Genomic DNA, 15,080 nt, shown 5'->3' with positions numbered 1-15,080 from the left:
GGCTTCAACTTCTCCTGACCATGCAGAAGGTGATACGGGAACATCGTGGGGTGCTGCCACCGGACCTCTCGCAGAAGAAAAAGCCTTTCAAGGTTTGCCTGATGAATCCTGGGTCCCCATCATGCGCTACCATTTCTGGGAGGAGATCTCTGCCAACACCAACCAGCCTTCAGCCCGCTCCTTCCTCCAGAAGCTCTGGAAGATTGTCAGCAGCCATCGCTTCCAGTCAATCTGGTGGGGCGACGATGGAAACTGCGTCGTGATCGCAGAAAAACTCTTCAGAACGGAAGTGCTGGGGAGGAGGGGACCCCTGAAGATCTTTGAAACCGAGTCCATGAGAGGCTTCGTTCTCCAGCTTAACCTCCATGGATTCTGCAAAATGGAAGGGGATTCTCTCATATCGGCCTCCGTGGAGGAGCTGCAAGCCATAGCAGCAGCAGGTCCTGCTCTGGGCAAGGTACGTGGGTTCCTCCGCACACAAAAGAACCCTCGGGACACTCGGGGGGAGAGGCTCACGTTCAGCTAAAGTAAGCCTTTACGAGGCAGGGAGCACGCAGGGGGGTGGGAGCAAATGGCCTGATTTTGTCTCGCGGGTCATTTTCAGGGATTCTCGACGCAGGATTTCGGAGGAGCAGAAATGCTGACAAAATAGATTGTGGTTAGTTCTGCTTACCTTGAATCTGTGAAACGGAAAGATAGTCCCATCGTAGCCTGCCTTTTTTGTGCTTGCTCTGTATCCGGCTGCACCAAAACTTTAAATGTTCTCGTGGCAGCTGCTTAACGCTGACAAGATACACGTCGGCATCGCATAATTCCCGACATCTTCATTCCGTGCTGAAGTGGCTGGAAACGAGTGGTCTTTGGGTTTCTCCGTCAGTTTTTAGGCTTTTGAAAATCCTACGCTTCTCTGCTCCCAAATGCCAAAACCACAAGGGTGGTTCTTACTTAACAAAACCCTATCCTAACATTTTATTCAGCCAAAACTTGGGGTTTAAAATGCCCCGGAGAGTCCTTTTTAATGCCCGTGTTTGTCTTTGCTGATGCAGATGCTTAGCTCAGTGTCTCTTCTTTCTCCTCCTTGCAATCATGGCAAGTAACTCCTCTCCTTTGCACTTTGCAGCTGCTCTTCTACTACAACCCCTTCTTTAAGAGGGATGACCCCAGCCTCCTCCGGATGGTTACTCCAAGTGCTGGTGAAAGAAAGACAGCCCCAGCTCCATCCCCACTGGGCGCCAAGTTGAAGGAAGACCACCCGAGAAGACGACGACCTGAGGCTCGGCCGGCCGTGGGAGATGCAGAGGACGAGAACGACCCCCAGACATCTGCAACCACCGGCTCCACGCCGCCCGAGCCCCGGGCTGACGCAGCCGCCCGGACGGGCAGTGCCGGTCCATCCCCACCAAAACGGCACCGCAGCCACGGCCCCGCCGGCACCCAGGAGGCAGCTCCTGCTCCATCCACGGCTTCGCCACGCCGCGCGCCCCAAACGGTCCCTTCGCGCCAGCCACGGGACTCCCCGCACTTCCATCCGGGCAGCCAAATTTAGCTGCTAGGCAGGTCCCCGGGGCCGCCCTGCCTCCGTTCTGCGCTCCGTGGTTAGCGATGGCCTTACTGGCAGCAGCTTCTGCCGTTCCCGTGCCAGGGCCACCGCAGGGCCAAGCTCCGACCCGGCCGCCACTGCCCAACCTGCACCTGCGGACCAGACACCGCAGCTGCCGGCAACAGGGTTGGAGCCCAGCGGGGGCTGGACCAGAAATGGCAGAGACCTTGGGCAGCAAGTCAGCGTCACAGAGGTAGAACTGCGTTAGTATAGGAATAAGCCATAATTCACTGTTTGTCGTTCTCAAGAATAAATCTGTGCAAGTTCTCTTGTCCTGTCTCTACAGTCTCACGGTCACCGTCTCGACACCCGGCCGGGGGTTGCCTTCAGGGACACGAAGGGTTTGGCTCCAGCCCGCGAAAGCCAAAGGCCCCAGGCGCCGGCGCTGCGCTCGGTGAAACCCAGCACAAGGCCAACCTGGGGCTCATCCAGGAGCTGCACCAGCACCCACGGCCACTCAAACCAAACCAGTCCCTCGTAGCTCTTGGGGAGCCCGTGCCCCTTCCTCCCCCGGCTCAGAGCAGGGCCAGGGGCAGCGGGGCTGCAGGGAGCAGACGTGGGCTTCTCCTGCCCATCCTACGTCACATCTGGGGACAACCACAGCGCTGCAGCTGGCGGAGCGGTACGTCTGTCCCACGGGACTCACACGTTGGACTTACTGGAGGAAGAACCTCTCCCATCAGCATTTACTAAGGCTTCCTTTAGAGAAGAGGCTTTAAGCAGAGCATTTAAACAAAACGCTACTTCGTGATCCCATTCTTTCCCACAGAACGGGGGATTTTGGTTTTTTGGTGAGAGCGGACCTGTGACACCAGCTGGGGAGGATGCTCCACCCTTAACAGCCATTTCTGCAAAAAAATCACAGTGCTCATGAGAAATCACACCACGAGTTCATAGGTTCACCAGTAAACATGCAGTGCGAGACAGCACAGTCCCATCGCAAAAAGCTTCCCTAAATTAGGTCCCAAGGTACGAGAGCTGAGTCTGTGATCCCACGTCCCAAGGGAAGCACCCGTAGGCCAGAGGAAGAGGACAACGGCCAATTCAGCTGGCGCCGGGAAGCAGCAGACAAATGTATTTCATCCCGTGCCTCGTCCCAATGACTTCAAAATAGGTATTGCTGAATTGGTGGCTTGGGTTACGGACATCAGAGATCTTCAATAGCACCTGGGAGCTTTCCAGGTCTGCACAAAGCCGCTGAGAAGCAGATCAAAGTGGGAGCACCAGCTCCAGCAAGGTTCCCGACGGAAACATCCCCCGTGAAGTCATGAAGGTTAAAAACGCTCATCCAGAGAGGGGGATGTCACTTGTACCGAACCCGGCGTTGAAGACTTCGGGGCCTGTAACAGGGTCTCCAGCAGAAGACACCCAGATCCTGCCTCACTTGGGTTTGCTAAGCCAGCGGTCTCCAAAGCGGGGTGTGCAAGACAATCCGTCGGGACGCGGGAGGGAAATACCTGAACTTGATTCATGTTCGTTTTATTTATATGCTCTCATACAGAGGTGGTATATTCTCAACAGTAAACGACTTCTTTACAATACGTTGGAACGAGACGGGGAGCAACCATGAAAGTCTCTCCTACCACATGGAGATTGGCTGCTGGTCTTGCGGCAAAGGGCTTAGGAGAGCTGTCGAACTTAAAGGAGTTTCATTTTACAAAACCCCAAGTGGTTCAAACTTGCTGATGACCAGCTGCTGTCAGCAGTGCGTTATTAGCAGATGTCGTCCAAAAAATAAACGCGCTTAAGGTGCCCCTTCAAGGTGAAGGTGCCCCTGGAACGACGCGCGAGAAAGGAACCGCTTCTTGAAAGAGACTCGTGCTACGGCGCGAGCGTTTGCTAAAACCCCCAAAACGCAACACCTTCCTGTTAGTTTGCACGCACAGCGGGCTGCCACGGGGAAGATGGACCTTTACCAGCCAAGAAAACCCTTTGCCTAAGCGGCGGATGGACCCAAAAACAAGCACCGGGGTTTAGTAAGCGCAGCTGACGGCGCGCTTCGGCCACTCGCATCTACACGTCTGCGTGAGGAATTCTTTTCAGCAGTGACCGTCATTAATACCAAGTATCAAAATAAACTGGATCAAAACAAACCAGCCCTTCGCATGGCTGTATCGCAAAGTGCTCAGCCAAGATCTTCAAAACTAATGACGCGTAGGAACCACAGAGCCCTCGCTATAAAAGACTCATATTTTTAATGGCATTTTTTTAGCCAGAGCAAAAAGGGGGGTCGTACCATTCATAGAGTAAAATAAAAACAAGTTTGCAGATATTGTTCACCTTTATTGCCTACTTTTTTAATTTCTGCTGCCTGTGTATGTCTGAGAGGGTACCTAATATATTGGTACAGGAGAGCATACATATGATCTATAAATAAATACACACATATGGGGGGGTGTACGCAGAAACATTTTTTACTGAGAGGAGTGTGCCATCAAAAAACCCTCTTCAATAGCAGACAGCAATGGCGAGATGGACCTTTCCTTCCCCCACCCTCTCCAGCAAGACCCTCAGCCACAGTCCAGCTATTGCGCCGATCGTCACAGAATCATAGGCTCATTTAGGCTGGAAAAGACCCTGTTAGGTTTACGGTTGGACTCGATGATCTTAAAGGTCTTTTCCAACCTATACGATTCTGTGATTCTGTGATTCTGAAGATCATCGAGTCCAACCGTTAACCAGCACTGCCCAGCCCACCACTACACCATGTCCCTAAGCGCCACGTCTACACGTCTTTTAAATACCTCCAGGGATGGTGACTCCACCACTGCCCTGGGCAGCCTGTTCCAATGCTGGACAACCCTTTCGGTGAAGGAAAATTTCCCAATATCCAGTCTAAACCTCCCCTGGTGCAACTTGAGGCCATCTCCTCTCGTCCCATCACTTGTTACCTGGGAGAAGAGACCGACCCCACCTCTCTACACCCTCCTTTCAGGCAGCTGTAGAGAGCGATGAGGTCTCCCCTCAGCCTCCTTTTCTCCAGGCTGAACAACCCCAGGTCCCTCAGCCGCTCCTCATAGGACTTGTTCTTTAGACCCTTCACCAGCTTCGTTTCTCTTCTTTGGACACGCTCCAGCTCCATAGAGCCTTCCTACCCTCCAGCAGATCACCACTCCTACCCAGCTTGGTGTCATCTGCAAACTGACTGAGGGGGCACTCGATCCCTTCGTCCAGATCATTGATGAAGATATTAAACAGGACTGGCCCCAACACAGAGCCCTGGGGACACCGCTTGTGACCGGCCACCAACTGGAGTAAACTCCATTCACCACCACTCTTTGGGCCCGGGCGTCCAGCCAGTTCTTTACCCAGCGAAGAGTACACCCGTCCAAGCCACGAGCAGCCAGTCTCTCCAGGAGAATGCTGTGGGAAACGGTATCAAAGGCTTTACTAAAGTCTAGGTAGACAACATCCACAGCCTTTCCCTCGTCCCCTAAGCGTGTCACCTTGTCACAGAAGGAGATCGGGGTGGTCAAGCAGGACCTGCCTTTCACAAACCCATGCTGACTGGGCCTGATCACCTGGTTGTCTTGTACGTGCCACGTGATGGCACTCAGGATGATCTGCTCCATAACCTTCGCCAGCCCCGAGGTCAGGCTGACAGGCCTGTAGTTCCCTGGATCCTCCTTCTGGCCCTTCTTGTAGGTGAGCATCACATTTGCTAACCCCCAGTCAACTGGGACCTCCCCAGTTAGCCAGGACTGCTGGTAAAGGATGGAAAGCGGCTTGGTGAGCACCTCTGCCAGCTCCCTCAGTACCCTTGGGTGGATCCCATCCAGCCCCATAGACCTGTGTGTGTCCCAGTGGTGTAGCAGGTCGCTAACCATTTCCCCTTGGATTACGGGGGCTTCATTCTGCTCCCCGTCCCCGTCTCCCAGCTCAGGGGCTGGGTACCCAGAGAACAACCGGTCTTACTATTAAAGACTGAGGCGAAGAAGGCATTAAGTACCTCAGCCTTTTCCTCACCCTTGGTCACTATTTTTCCCCCCACATCCGATAAAGGATGGAGATTCTCCTTAGCCCTCCTTTTGTAGTTAATGTGTTCATAGAAACATTTTTTATTGTCTTTTACCACAGTAGAGAGATTAAGTTCTAGTTGGGCTTTGGCCCTTCTAATTTTCTCCCTGCATAACCTCACGACATCCTTGTAGCCCTCCTGAGTCACCTGCCCCTTCTTCCAAAGGTCATAAACTCTCCTTTTTTTCCTGAGTTCCAGACAAAGCTCTCTGCTCAGCCAGGCCGGTCATCTTCCCCGCTGGCTCGTCTTTCGGCACATGGGGACAGCCTGCTCCTGTGCCTTGAAGATTTCCTACCTGAAGGATGTCCAGCCTTCCTGGACGCCTTTGCCCTTCAGGGCTGCCTCCCAAAGGACTCTGTCAACCAATCTCCTAAACAGGCCAAAGGCTGCCCTCCGGAAGCCCAAGGCAGCAGTTCTGCTGAGCTCCCTCCTTACTTCTCCGAGAAACAAAACTCCACCATTTCGTGATCGCTGTGCCCAAGACATCCTCCAACCGTCACGTCACCCACAAGTCCTTCTCTGTTCACAAACAACAGGTCCAGCAGGCACCTTCCCTCGTTGGCTCACTCGCCAGCGGTGTCAGGAACTTACCTTCCGCACACTCCAGGAACCGCCTGGACCGTCTCCTCTCTGCTGGACTGTATTTCCGAATAAGTTGAAGTCCCCCCATGAGAACAAGGGCTAACAATCGTGAGACTTTCTCCCAGCTGGTTATAGAATATTTCATCTGTCTCTTCATCCTGGTTGGGGGGTCTGTAACAGACACCCAACACGGTATCTGCCTTGTTGGCCTTTCCCCTGCGTCTTACCCATAAACACTCGATCCTTTCATCACCATCGTCAAGCTCTAGGCAGTCGAAACAGTCCCAGCTGCTGGTGCTGGAAGGGGCCTCTCCAACGATACCGGTCACACAAACCCGCTCATCTCAGCGTGTCCACGGGCAGATCGCTTCGTTAATCGTGAACCTGATCTAAGAGCGGCTCCTCTGAGCGAGCATACGAGCTGGGAAGCTCTTTGGGGCCAGCTCTGCCACCTCTCCCAGCAAACCTCCGCAGGGCAAGAGATCCCCCCAGGACATCCCTCGATGCTCAGGGTCTGCTTAACGTCACCCCATGCGAAGGTCCTTTGGAGCACGTAGCATTAGCTCAGCACGGAGGGACGCGTGGGTGCGCTCCGCAGCTCTGCACGGGTCCAGCATATTTATATATATAAATAAATACCAGCCCGTCTACACACCGCTCGGTACCGGTGCCACATCCATCTGCATCCTTGCGACAAACGGTACAACTGCCGTTTTGGGTCATTTACATCGAGTATCTGATCTTAACTCATAAAATAAGCCAGCTAAGGAAGTCTTCTCCAGACATCCATCTATAACGCTAATTTTATGTAAAAATCCAGTAAGTTTCCTCATTGAATTAACATTACAGACCTGCAGCGGACTTCTACATCCACTCCGGCGGTGGCAGGAGCGCTCCAGGCATCCCCCTGGGGAGCAGAGCACCAGGAGAGCAAAGCGAGGTGAGGCTGAGCATGGCCCCCTGCTCCCCGGCTTCTGTCCCCTCTCCACGGGTGACAGGACACCTCCCCTCCAGTTCAGCAGATCTGCACATCCCATCACACCGTAAAACCCACGGGGCAGCCACTTTGCAACAGGCTGATTTGTCAAGTGGCGTTCACAAGCCACACCGGCGCCCTTGGAAGATGAATGTGTGAAATCCCCCGTGCCTCAGTTTCCCCTTTGTAAAACGAGGACAAAACCCAGTTCTTTATAACAAGGCTACACTTGTCGTTAACCTTGTATCTCCCTGGGGCATCCGCAAAGATTATGGTACAGTAAAGCACCGCCCACGCAAGGAATCCAGGCTGATTTGCTGCTGCCACGTATGTTTGGCTCCAGCTGGCCAGCCCTGTGCTTACAGCGGATAAATCCCGAGTGCTGCAGCCAGTCCCGTCTCCCCTTACAGAGGAGAGGGAGCCGAGCGAGCAAGGCAGGGGCTGCAACACTTCCAAGGCGGTGGGGACGGAGCAGGACAGGGCCACCTGCGGGGCCAGCACAGTCCCCGGGGAGGCAGCACTCACCCAGGCAGAGTTGGACTGGTTGAGCTGGTTGAGCATGACGATGGAGGTGCAGCCGTAGTCGTACACCAGCCGCCAGAAGTCGGTGGTGGTGTTCTGCAGCGGGTGCAGGGTGACGATGAAGGCAGCGCTCTTGGTGTAGCTCTGCAGAGAGGGAAGATGAGCGCCGTTAAGATGAGCACGTGGCGGCGGCACTGAAGCCACTGCTGTTGCAGCCCAAAAAACCAGTACAACCAGAAGATGAGTGCCACCAAAGCCATCTTCTCCACGGTTGGGCAGAGCCGGCCTCCCTGGCGTGGCCTCGGTCCCTCCATGCCCTGGGGAGATGCTATAAAAACAGGTCAAAGTGCTCCCTGCCCTTGGTGGGGATGAAAGCACCCACCTTCCGCTTTTGGCTCTCACAGGGAAGGGCGTTTTGCACAAATAATTAGGGAAAAGATGTCACCTTTGAGCCAAGCAGAACCTGTGGCTGCCAGACAACCCCAGCCCTCAGCTCTGCACCCTGGTCCCGAGTGAAAGCATCACCCACAGCATCGCCCCCGCCGTGCCCCAACACCTCCAGGCACCGAGAGCAGCAAAGAGACAACGGGGTCAATGGTCTTTTCAGGGAGGAAAGAAAACCTGAATGAAAGACCTCTAGATGACCGTACTTCTCGTTCACGCTTTTAATGAGATTTGTCCCCTTGGTCATCGCGATGCCCGCTTGCCACAGGATGGGGAGCCCACGGCCGGGCTCAGCACTGCATCAATCAGATTTTTAAATTAACACACTTTAGCTCAAGCCTCTTCGGATACAGGAACAGAGCAGAAAATGTTCTGATCCTGCGACTTAGCACAGCTCTCGCTAACAGAGAGTCCCTGGCTGCTGCAAAACCTCCCCACGGAGCTCCTGGGAATGCCCTTATCAGACCTTTCCTCCTGCCCTGTCCGTGGGGCAGCAGCCACTTTCTGCCCTCGAGGAGGGCGACGAGAGCAGCGGGGCGAGGGGGATTTCACGGTGTCGACCAGGCTTCCCTTGGCACCCGCAACCCTTTGGCTCCGGTGTAAATGACGGCAGCTGGTGCAGGGCAGAGCGTGGCCCCACCAGCCTGCCACCGGCACCGGCACCGCTCAGCACCGGTGATGGCCAGCACAGACCGATCTCATCTGACAGAGGGATGGACTGAGCAAACCGCTTTGGCACTTAAAGAAAACGAGCTTTTTTTTTTTTTTTTCCCCAAAGAGAGAAATGGGTTTTATCCCTTCAGCGAGAATTTCATCCAAAGGGCTTTTTCTGTCTGTAAAGAAATTTCTATTCTCTGACCCTGTAGCAGAGATTAAGGGAGGCTCAGTGGTGTATAAAAATAAAACAGATATGCAAACATCGAGCAAGCTGAAAACAAAGCTCCCATCTCACGGTAGCCGAAGCCCGCAGCCCAAGGGGTGCTGCTCCCCAGCCGCAGCAGCCACCTCCGCTTCACAAACCGCTTTTGGCTGCGAGAGCAGCTAACAGGGAGAGGAGATCTGCACAAAGATAAATCACCCCTGGGGTGAAAAAACCAGGGCTCAGCCTGGTGCCGGTGCTGAGCTGTGACCAGGAGGGTTTGGGGAAGGTGCCAGGGATGCGGCGGGGCTCAGCGCTGCCCGTGCAAAGCACCCCAGCTTGTTTCAAGGAGAGGAAAGTGGTTTCGGTGATAAATGACCCATCACTCGGTGCGGGCTCGGAGCCTCCGTCCTCCTCTCTGCTCTGCTTTGCAGTCGTCAGCAGGTAGGAAATGGCTTTGCCATCACGGGCGTCCTTTCTGACTGCACCGGGGGGATGCACGGTGGCTTTGGGAGCAGCTCAGAGCCCCCTGAATCGCACCGGGAGGATGGGCAGGAGGATGCACAGCAGGGTGCTGGCAGCACATGGCGGGGCTCGGTGCGACCAACCCCTCCCCGCGCTTCCTCTCCCTCCTGCGCTCCATTTTGCGACGAAATAAATGAAGACCCGTTGTGTGCGGCTTGTGAGAGCAGCCGCAAAGCTCTTTCAAGACAAGCAAGATGCTGCTACAGAAAAAAAGAGTTGAAGGACCCCGCTACGCCGGTCCCAGCCCTTCCTCCCCCTGCACGCAGCTGCCACGTGCCTTTGTGCCCTTATGCAAAACGAGGCCATAAATTCAAACCGAGCGAGGTTTTACTGTGAAAAGCTGCCCGAGACAACCCAAACCGGCCCCTTCCCTCCCTGCAGCACGCTCACATCAGTTAAGGCCGCGTTGATGTAGTTGTTGCTGTCTCCATCCACGGAGATGAGGAAGGGAAGGCATCGGTCGGGCGGCAGGACGTCCATGCTGCGGTTCCTCTCCCGGTTGCGGGGCAGGAGGGCGATGCTGCACTCCTCCACGTCCAGGTGAGGAGTCACCGAGTTCAGGGTCTGCGAGTGCACGTGCTCCCCTTAGCCCCCTTCCTGCCCGCACCGGGGCCAAAACCCCTGCCTGCTGCTCCTCAGAGCCCAGGTCCCAGCGGTGGTGAGCAGCAGGAGGGCGAGGAGCAAGGGGGTGTTGCAGGGGGGATGCAGGGGGCTTGGGGCCGCTCACCTGGAACTCCTCCCGCAGCTGCGAGGAGTTGCTCTGCGGCTCTATCCTCACCATCTCCTTGTAGGTGGGCTTGAACTCGCTGGCAGGGATGCTGGTCTCCCCGCACAGGCAGGCTTCCAGGATGGCGTCGTGAATGAAGACGTACTGCTCCTTTCAGGGGGAGGAAGGGGGCGAGGGCTGAGCCTCTGCAACCTGCTGGCGACAGCACCCCGCGCGTCCCCAGCACCCGCTCACCTCCGTCTGTATCATGTTGATCCTCCGCGAGCACAGGGTCTTCACGCAGTTGTAGATGTCCACAACGCCCTCGCACTCGGCCATGTCCAACATAACGTCCAGGACGATGTAGCAGCCGGTTCTCCCCGTGCCGGCACTAGGGACGGAGGGGGAAAACACAGCAAACACGTTCCCAGTCTGCGCAGCGTCCGCACGCGGCCCGAGATGCCAGCGGGCACGGAGCGAGGTCTGTGCGGGCAAGGGCTCGACAGCCAGCCCCTGCCCACGGATACGGGGGCAGCCGGGGTCCAGGCAGGGCTGCCTTGCAACGCCTCCATAACCACAGCTTTGCCTTAAACCACCCGCCCAAACACACTGCTACAGCGAGCCGGGGGCTGCAAGACGGTCAGACAGCAGGTGGGAGGGTGGGCACCCACATCTAAGGTTCATTTTTCACTTAAGACAGGAAAACATAGGCTTTTTGCAACAAAACCGGCGGCTAAACCATCTGAGTGCCGACAGTCCTCCGGGACCCCATCCCAAAAGGGCCGACGCAGGCAGCAGGAGAGGAGGATGCTCAGCACGAGCCCGGGGAGCGCAGGGAGGTACCCCCAGCGCAGGGGTACCAGCCGGGGGGACCCTCGGGGCAAGGCCGAGCCCAGCAGGATATCCGGAGCCAGATGACCCAGCGGCGGCGACATCCCAAATCCTGGCGCGCTTGTACTCGCAGCAAGGGACCTACTGATGCGGCGACCCCCTCCGCGATGCGTCGGGAACACAGCCGCTCCCCCCGCCCCTTTCCTGCAAAGTCTTTTCCAGTGAAATACTAATTTCTGGGGCTGATGAATCATTCGTCGTGATTATCAGTGATTACAGGCTACGGGCACTAATCACACTCGCTGTTGCCGGTGAATGAATACTGATGAGGCAATTGACAGGGAGATATCAAATAAAAAAAAAAAAAAAAAAAAAGTCCCTCCCACTCATCAGCTCCTCGTTTGCCCAGCGGAGGAAAAGCCATTAACCCGTCGTGTGGGGACGCCTGCTCAGGGGACAGAAAGCCACCGCTCCCGCTCAGCCGTGCCACCGGTGTCCTCCCAGCTCCGGTGTCCCGGTGGCTGAGCCCCGTGGGGACAGCCCTGCGGGTAACCCTGGGAACGGGGCTGTCCTGCTGCCCCCTCCCTGCCTCTCCCTTCAGCCAGACCCAACGTCCTGACCGTCAACAGCGGTCGAGCTGCCCGTCCCCCTGTGCCACCCTTTCCCACAGGGACAGAGCTGTGTCATCAGTAACGGGTGCTGGGGCAGCCCCCAAAAAAGCGCTGCTCCCCGCTTGCCCCCTGGACCAGCCGCAGCCCCCCATCCCTGCTGCCACCAGCCCAGTGGTGACATTTTACAGCTGGATGCCATCGTAGAGGGACATCCAACCTCACGCCATCAGCGCCGGTGCCTTCCCTGCCTCAGCCTTTCCTTGTTACGAACCCAGTTTATGCATTTTGTATTTCCCTGATGAATATTTTAGCATCATTCAGAGCTTTTAGCATCATTCGGAGCCAGAGAATGAGCACCCACCCCAGTGCTCTCTCCCGTCGGGGCCATCCGCACCCCACCAAACCCCACCCCGGAGGGGGACGCACCCCACAGCCGGCTCTGCCCCACGGCCACACACATACCTACAGTGGATGACGATGGGGCCGGCGTCGGGCGGCGTGGATGCCTTCACCCTGCGGATGAAGGCCAGCAGCCCCGTGGCGTGGTAGGGGACGCCGTGCTCGGGCCACGACGTGAAGTGGAACTGCTTCACCTCATGCCGGGCCGAGTAGCCTCGCTGCAAGGGAAGGGCGAGATGGAGTGAGGGTGCGCGGGGAGGGCAAAGCCACCCAAACACCTAATTTTCTTGGGAATCCATGATTTTGCCAGCTCAGATGGACCACGCAGCGGTCGGCTGCTTTGACAGCCTCGCAGCTCCCTCCTCCTTGGCTGCAAGAGGGCTAAAAACCAGCCAAGGAGGAAGAGGAGGAGGTGGCAGCAGCCGCAGGTCTAATTCCACAAGCATCTTTGCTACCTGCCCTGTAACTAGACAGTAATTTCACGTTCCTGTAGATTAAGGGGTAAATCGCACCAGCTCCATCCCCAGGTACCACGCTGGAGAGTAATGGCCACATAACCCGCACTCCGGCCCGGAGGAGAAAAAGCATCCTTCAGCCCCGCCGCAATTACACGGTGCTCACACGGAAATTAAATACTCACTCACTGCCGAAACCAAAGCGGGGCTGAGCCGCTCACCCCGGCAGAGGACGCAGAGCCGGGGAAAAGGCAAAGGAAGAAGCCACCAGCGTCCCCAGGGCTCAGAGGCTGCACCTCAATCAGGGGTGAAACCTCACGTTGGGGTAAATAAATCGGGTATTGGTAAATGCCAATCTAGCGACGGTTAGAGATGCCCAAGGTGGTCGGTTCTCTGCCTGAGAGGGCAGGGTTGGGCAGGTCCCAGCTGGCAGGAACGGCACCGTACCCTTTCGAGAGCAAAGGTGCGGACGGCGTACTCGGCCAACGTCTCCGACTTCACCAGCGTGATCTTGATGTCCCCGTACATCTCGGAGTCATCCGGCCAGTATTTGGAACATTTCACCTGCAAGGAGAGGATGGGATGGGGTTTCGCCGCTGGGGAGGAGGCTCCTGGCAGAGCGGGAGCCCGGAGGGATGGGATGGGGTCCTTACCCGGCCCACCTCCACCAGCTTGGTTATCATCACGATGCTGGAGCAGTGCTCCTGCCACACCATGCGCCAGAAGTCGTACACCATCTCCTGCTTGGGCCCTGCGGGATGGAGGAAAGGCCACCGGGGATGGACGGGCAGTGCCAGCGGAGCCCGGCCGCGGCAGCGCCACGATGCCACCGCGTTCCCCCTCTTGCCTCTGCGGCACGAACGCCCCCGCAGCATTTTAAGCGCCCTTTTCCCCCAGGGACGCACGGTGCTGTGGGGCGGCAGGAAGGGCGGGAGCTGCTCCGCATTGCTGCCGCCCCGTTTGGCCCCGAATCGGCCCGCTCCCTCCCCCGTCTTGCCGGTGCAAGGTTAAATCCCACCAGGGACAAAACCCGGCTGCTAAATCAGGAGCCGCTGAACCGCTGGCCGAGAGGGCAGGGGGAGGAGGCAGCTCACCTTGTGTGGCTATGAAGTGGTTGGACCTGTGGTAGCCCTGCAAGGGAAGCAGAGACGTCAGTCCCAAGTTAGGGGGACACTGGGAGACCCGAGAGCGGGGGCACAGCCCCGTAAAACATTTCCCAGTCACCCAACTGGTAGCAACTCCCTGTGTCTGCCGGGCCAGGTGCTGGCCACGGGTGCGGTGCTACCCACCGCTGCAGGAGGAGGAGGTTCAGCAGCCACCCGGCACCCGGTGCACTCACCTCCCGCATCCCATGAAAGCCTCATGTAACACCCAACCCTCATCCCCGTTCTGCACCAAAATCCCCAGCAGCACCCCGCGGGCATCCCGGGGTCCACCAGCTCGACCCCAGCTCCCGCTGCTGCCGGCATCGCTGCCGAGCACGGCAACGCTGCCACGAGAGCACCATTAACGATAACCCACCCCACAGCGGCCGCACGGCGCTGAGCGACGGCCCCACTCCCTTCCTTCATCCCAGCCGCTTACGGGGCCATTCCCAACTCTTAACAGGCACGTGCCAGCACGTTCCAGCGAGGCCACTGCCAAAGGGACCGGGGACCCAGTGTCCCACCCCTCGGCCATGGGTCCAGCAGAGTTCAACCACGTCACACGTGTGGAGGTGACGGCAGCTTCTCCATCCGCCACAGGTCCTTTCACGGGGGATTTTTGTGGGTCGAATCCAACCCCTCCTCCAAGCACACGGCCCTGCTCTCCATCACCCCGGGGAGGACGTGCCACAGAGACCTCACTTTCCCCTTCCCTGGACCGTACCCAAGTTTATCCACACGTTTTCTCAGCCTGCCTCTCCCAGACGCTATTTAACACCACACTGCCCAGTACGCCGCCTGGGAGGAGATGGGAGCAGAGGGGAACCATCTACTTACTTCTCGGTTAATCCGAATCTTAAGGATCCCGTTGGGACACAAGTTTGAGAGAAAAAGATCAGAGGCAGAGACGTTAGTGAGGCACAGCTCAAGAGACAGGTTAGAGCACTAGCCCCGGAGCAGGTCACGGAGAGCCACAGGGCAGAAAGGACACACAGGGACAGGGGACAGGCACGGGGACGCTGCTCAGGCACAAGGAACCTATCACGGTGGCATCAGGCCACCGTTGCCAGATGACATCCTCTAGAAAGGAGGGAAGAGCGGGACTTGCTGCTGCTTGCAGGAGATGCTCAAGCCCTGTGCCCGAGGGAGCCTTCCTGCGCCTTCCCTGGTCTCGGCGTCGCTGGAGGCGAAGAGGGACATCGCTCTCGGGCAACGTCGCTCGCAGGGGACGGCAGGGCCGAGCTCTGCCCAGACTCACATGCACCGACAGGATGGGGGGTATCCCAGCGCGAGCCCCCAGCTGGTCCCTCGGCCCACTCAACGTCTGCACCCCCCGCCCAGGGAGGAGGGAGATCCATGGCCGCGAGAGCAGGCGAGGGGAGAAGAGAGGACGGAAAAGGGGAGGAG

General features: G+C 57.2%; 1 protein-coding gene across 1 annotated transcript in view; it reads right to left on the bottom strand.

Moving 5' to 3' along the window:
- PTPRU (protein tyrosine phosphatase receptor type U) overlaps positions 1–15,080 on the bottom strand; it is a 79,595-nt gene that overhangs the window by 13,794 nt on the left and 50,721 nt on the right. The window contains exons 19-26 of the mRNA XM_075522304.1: positions 13,623–13,659; positions 13,182–13,279; positions 12,976–13,092; positions 12,137–12,291; positions 10,488–10,623; positions 10,254–10,403; positions 9,917–10,090; positions 7,702–7,842 (exon numbers count right to left, since the gene is read on the bottom strand). Coding sequence (XP_075378419.1) covers positions 7,702–7,842; positions 9,917–10,090; positions 10,254–10,403; positions 10,488–10,623; positions 12,137–12,291; positions 12,976–13,092; positions 13,182–13,279; positions 13,623–13,659 — 1,008 coding nt within the window. The remainder of the gene's footprint in view (positions 1–7,701; positions 7,843–9,916; positions 10,091–10,253; positions 10,404–10,487; positions 10,624–12,136; positions 12,292–12,975; positions 13,093–13,181; positions 13,280–13,622; positions 13,660–15,080) is intronic.

The sequence above is a fragment of the Mycteria americana genome, chromosome 21 (genome assembly GCF_035582795.1).
Source record: "Mycteria americana isolate JAX WOST 10 ecotype Jacksonville Zoo and Gardens chromosome 21, USCA_MyAme_1.0, whole genome shotgun sequence".
Classification (NCBI taxonomy): Eukaryota; Metazoa; Chordata; class Aves; order Ciconiiformes; family Ciconiidae; genus Mycteria; species Mycteria americana.
The sequence above is the reverse complement of the archived record's forward strand: the minus strand, read 5'-3'. Positions and strand labels throughout refer to the sequence as shown.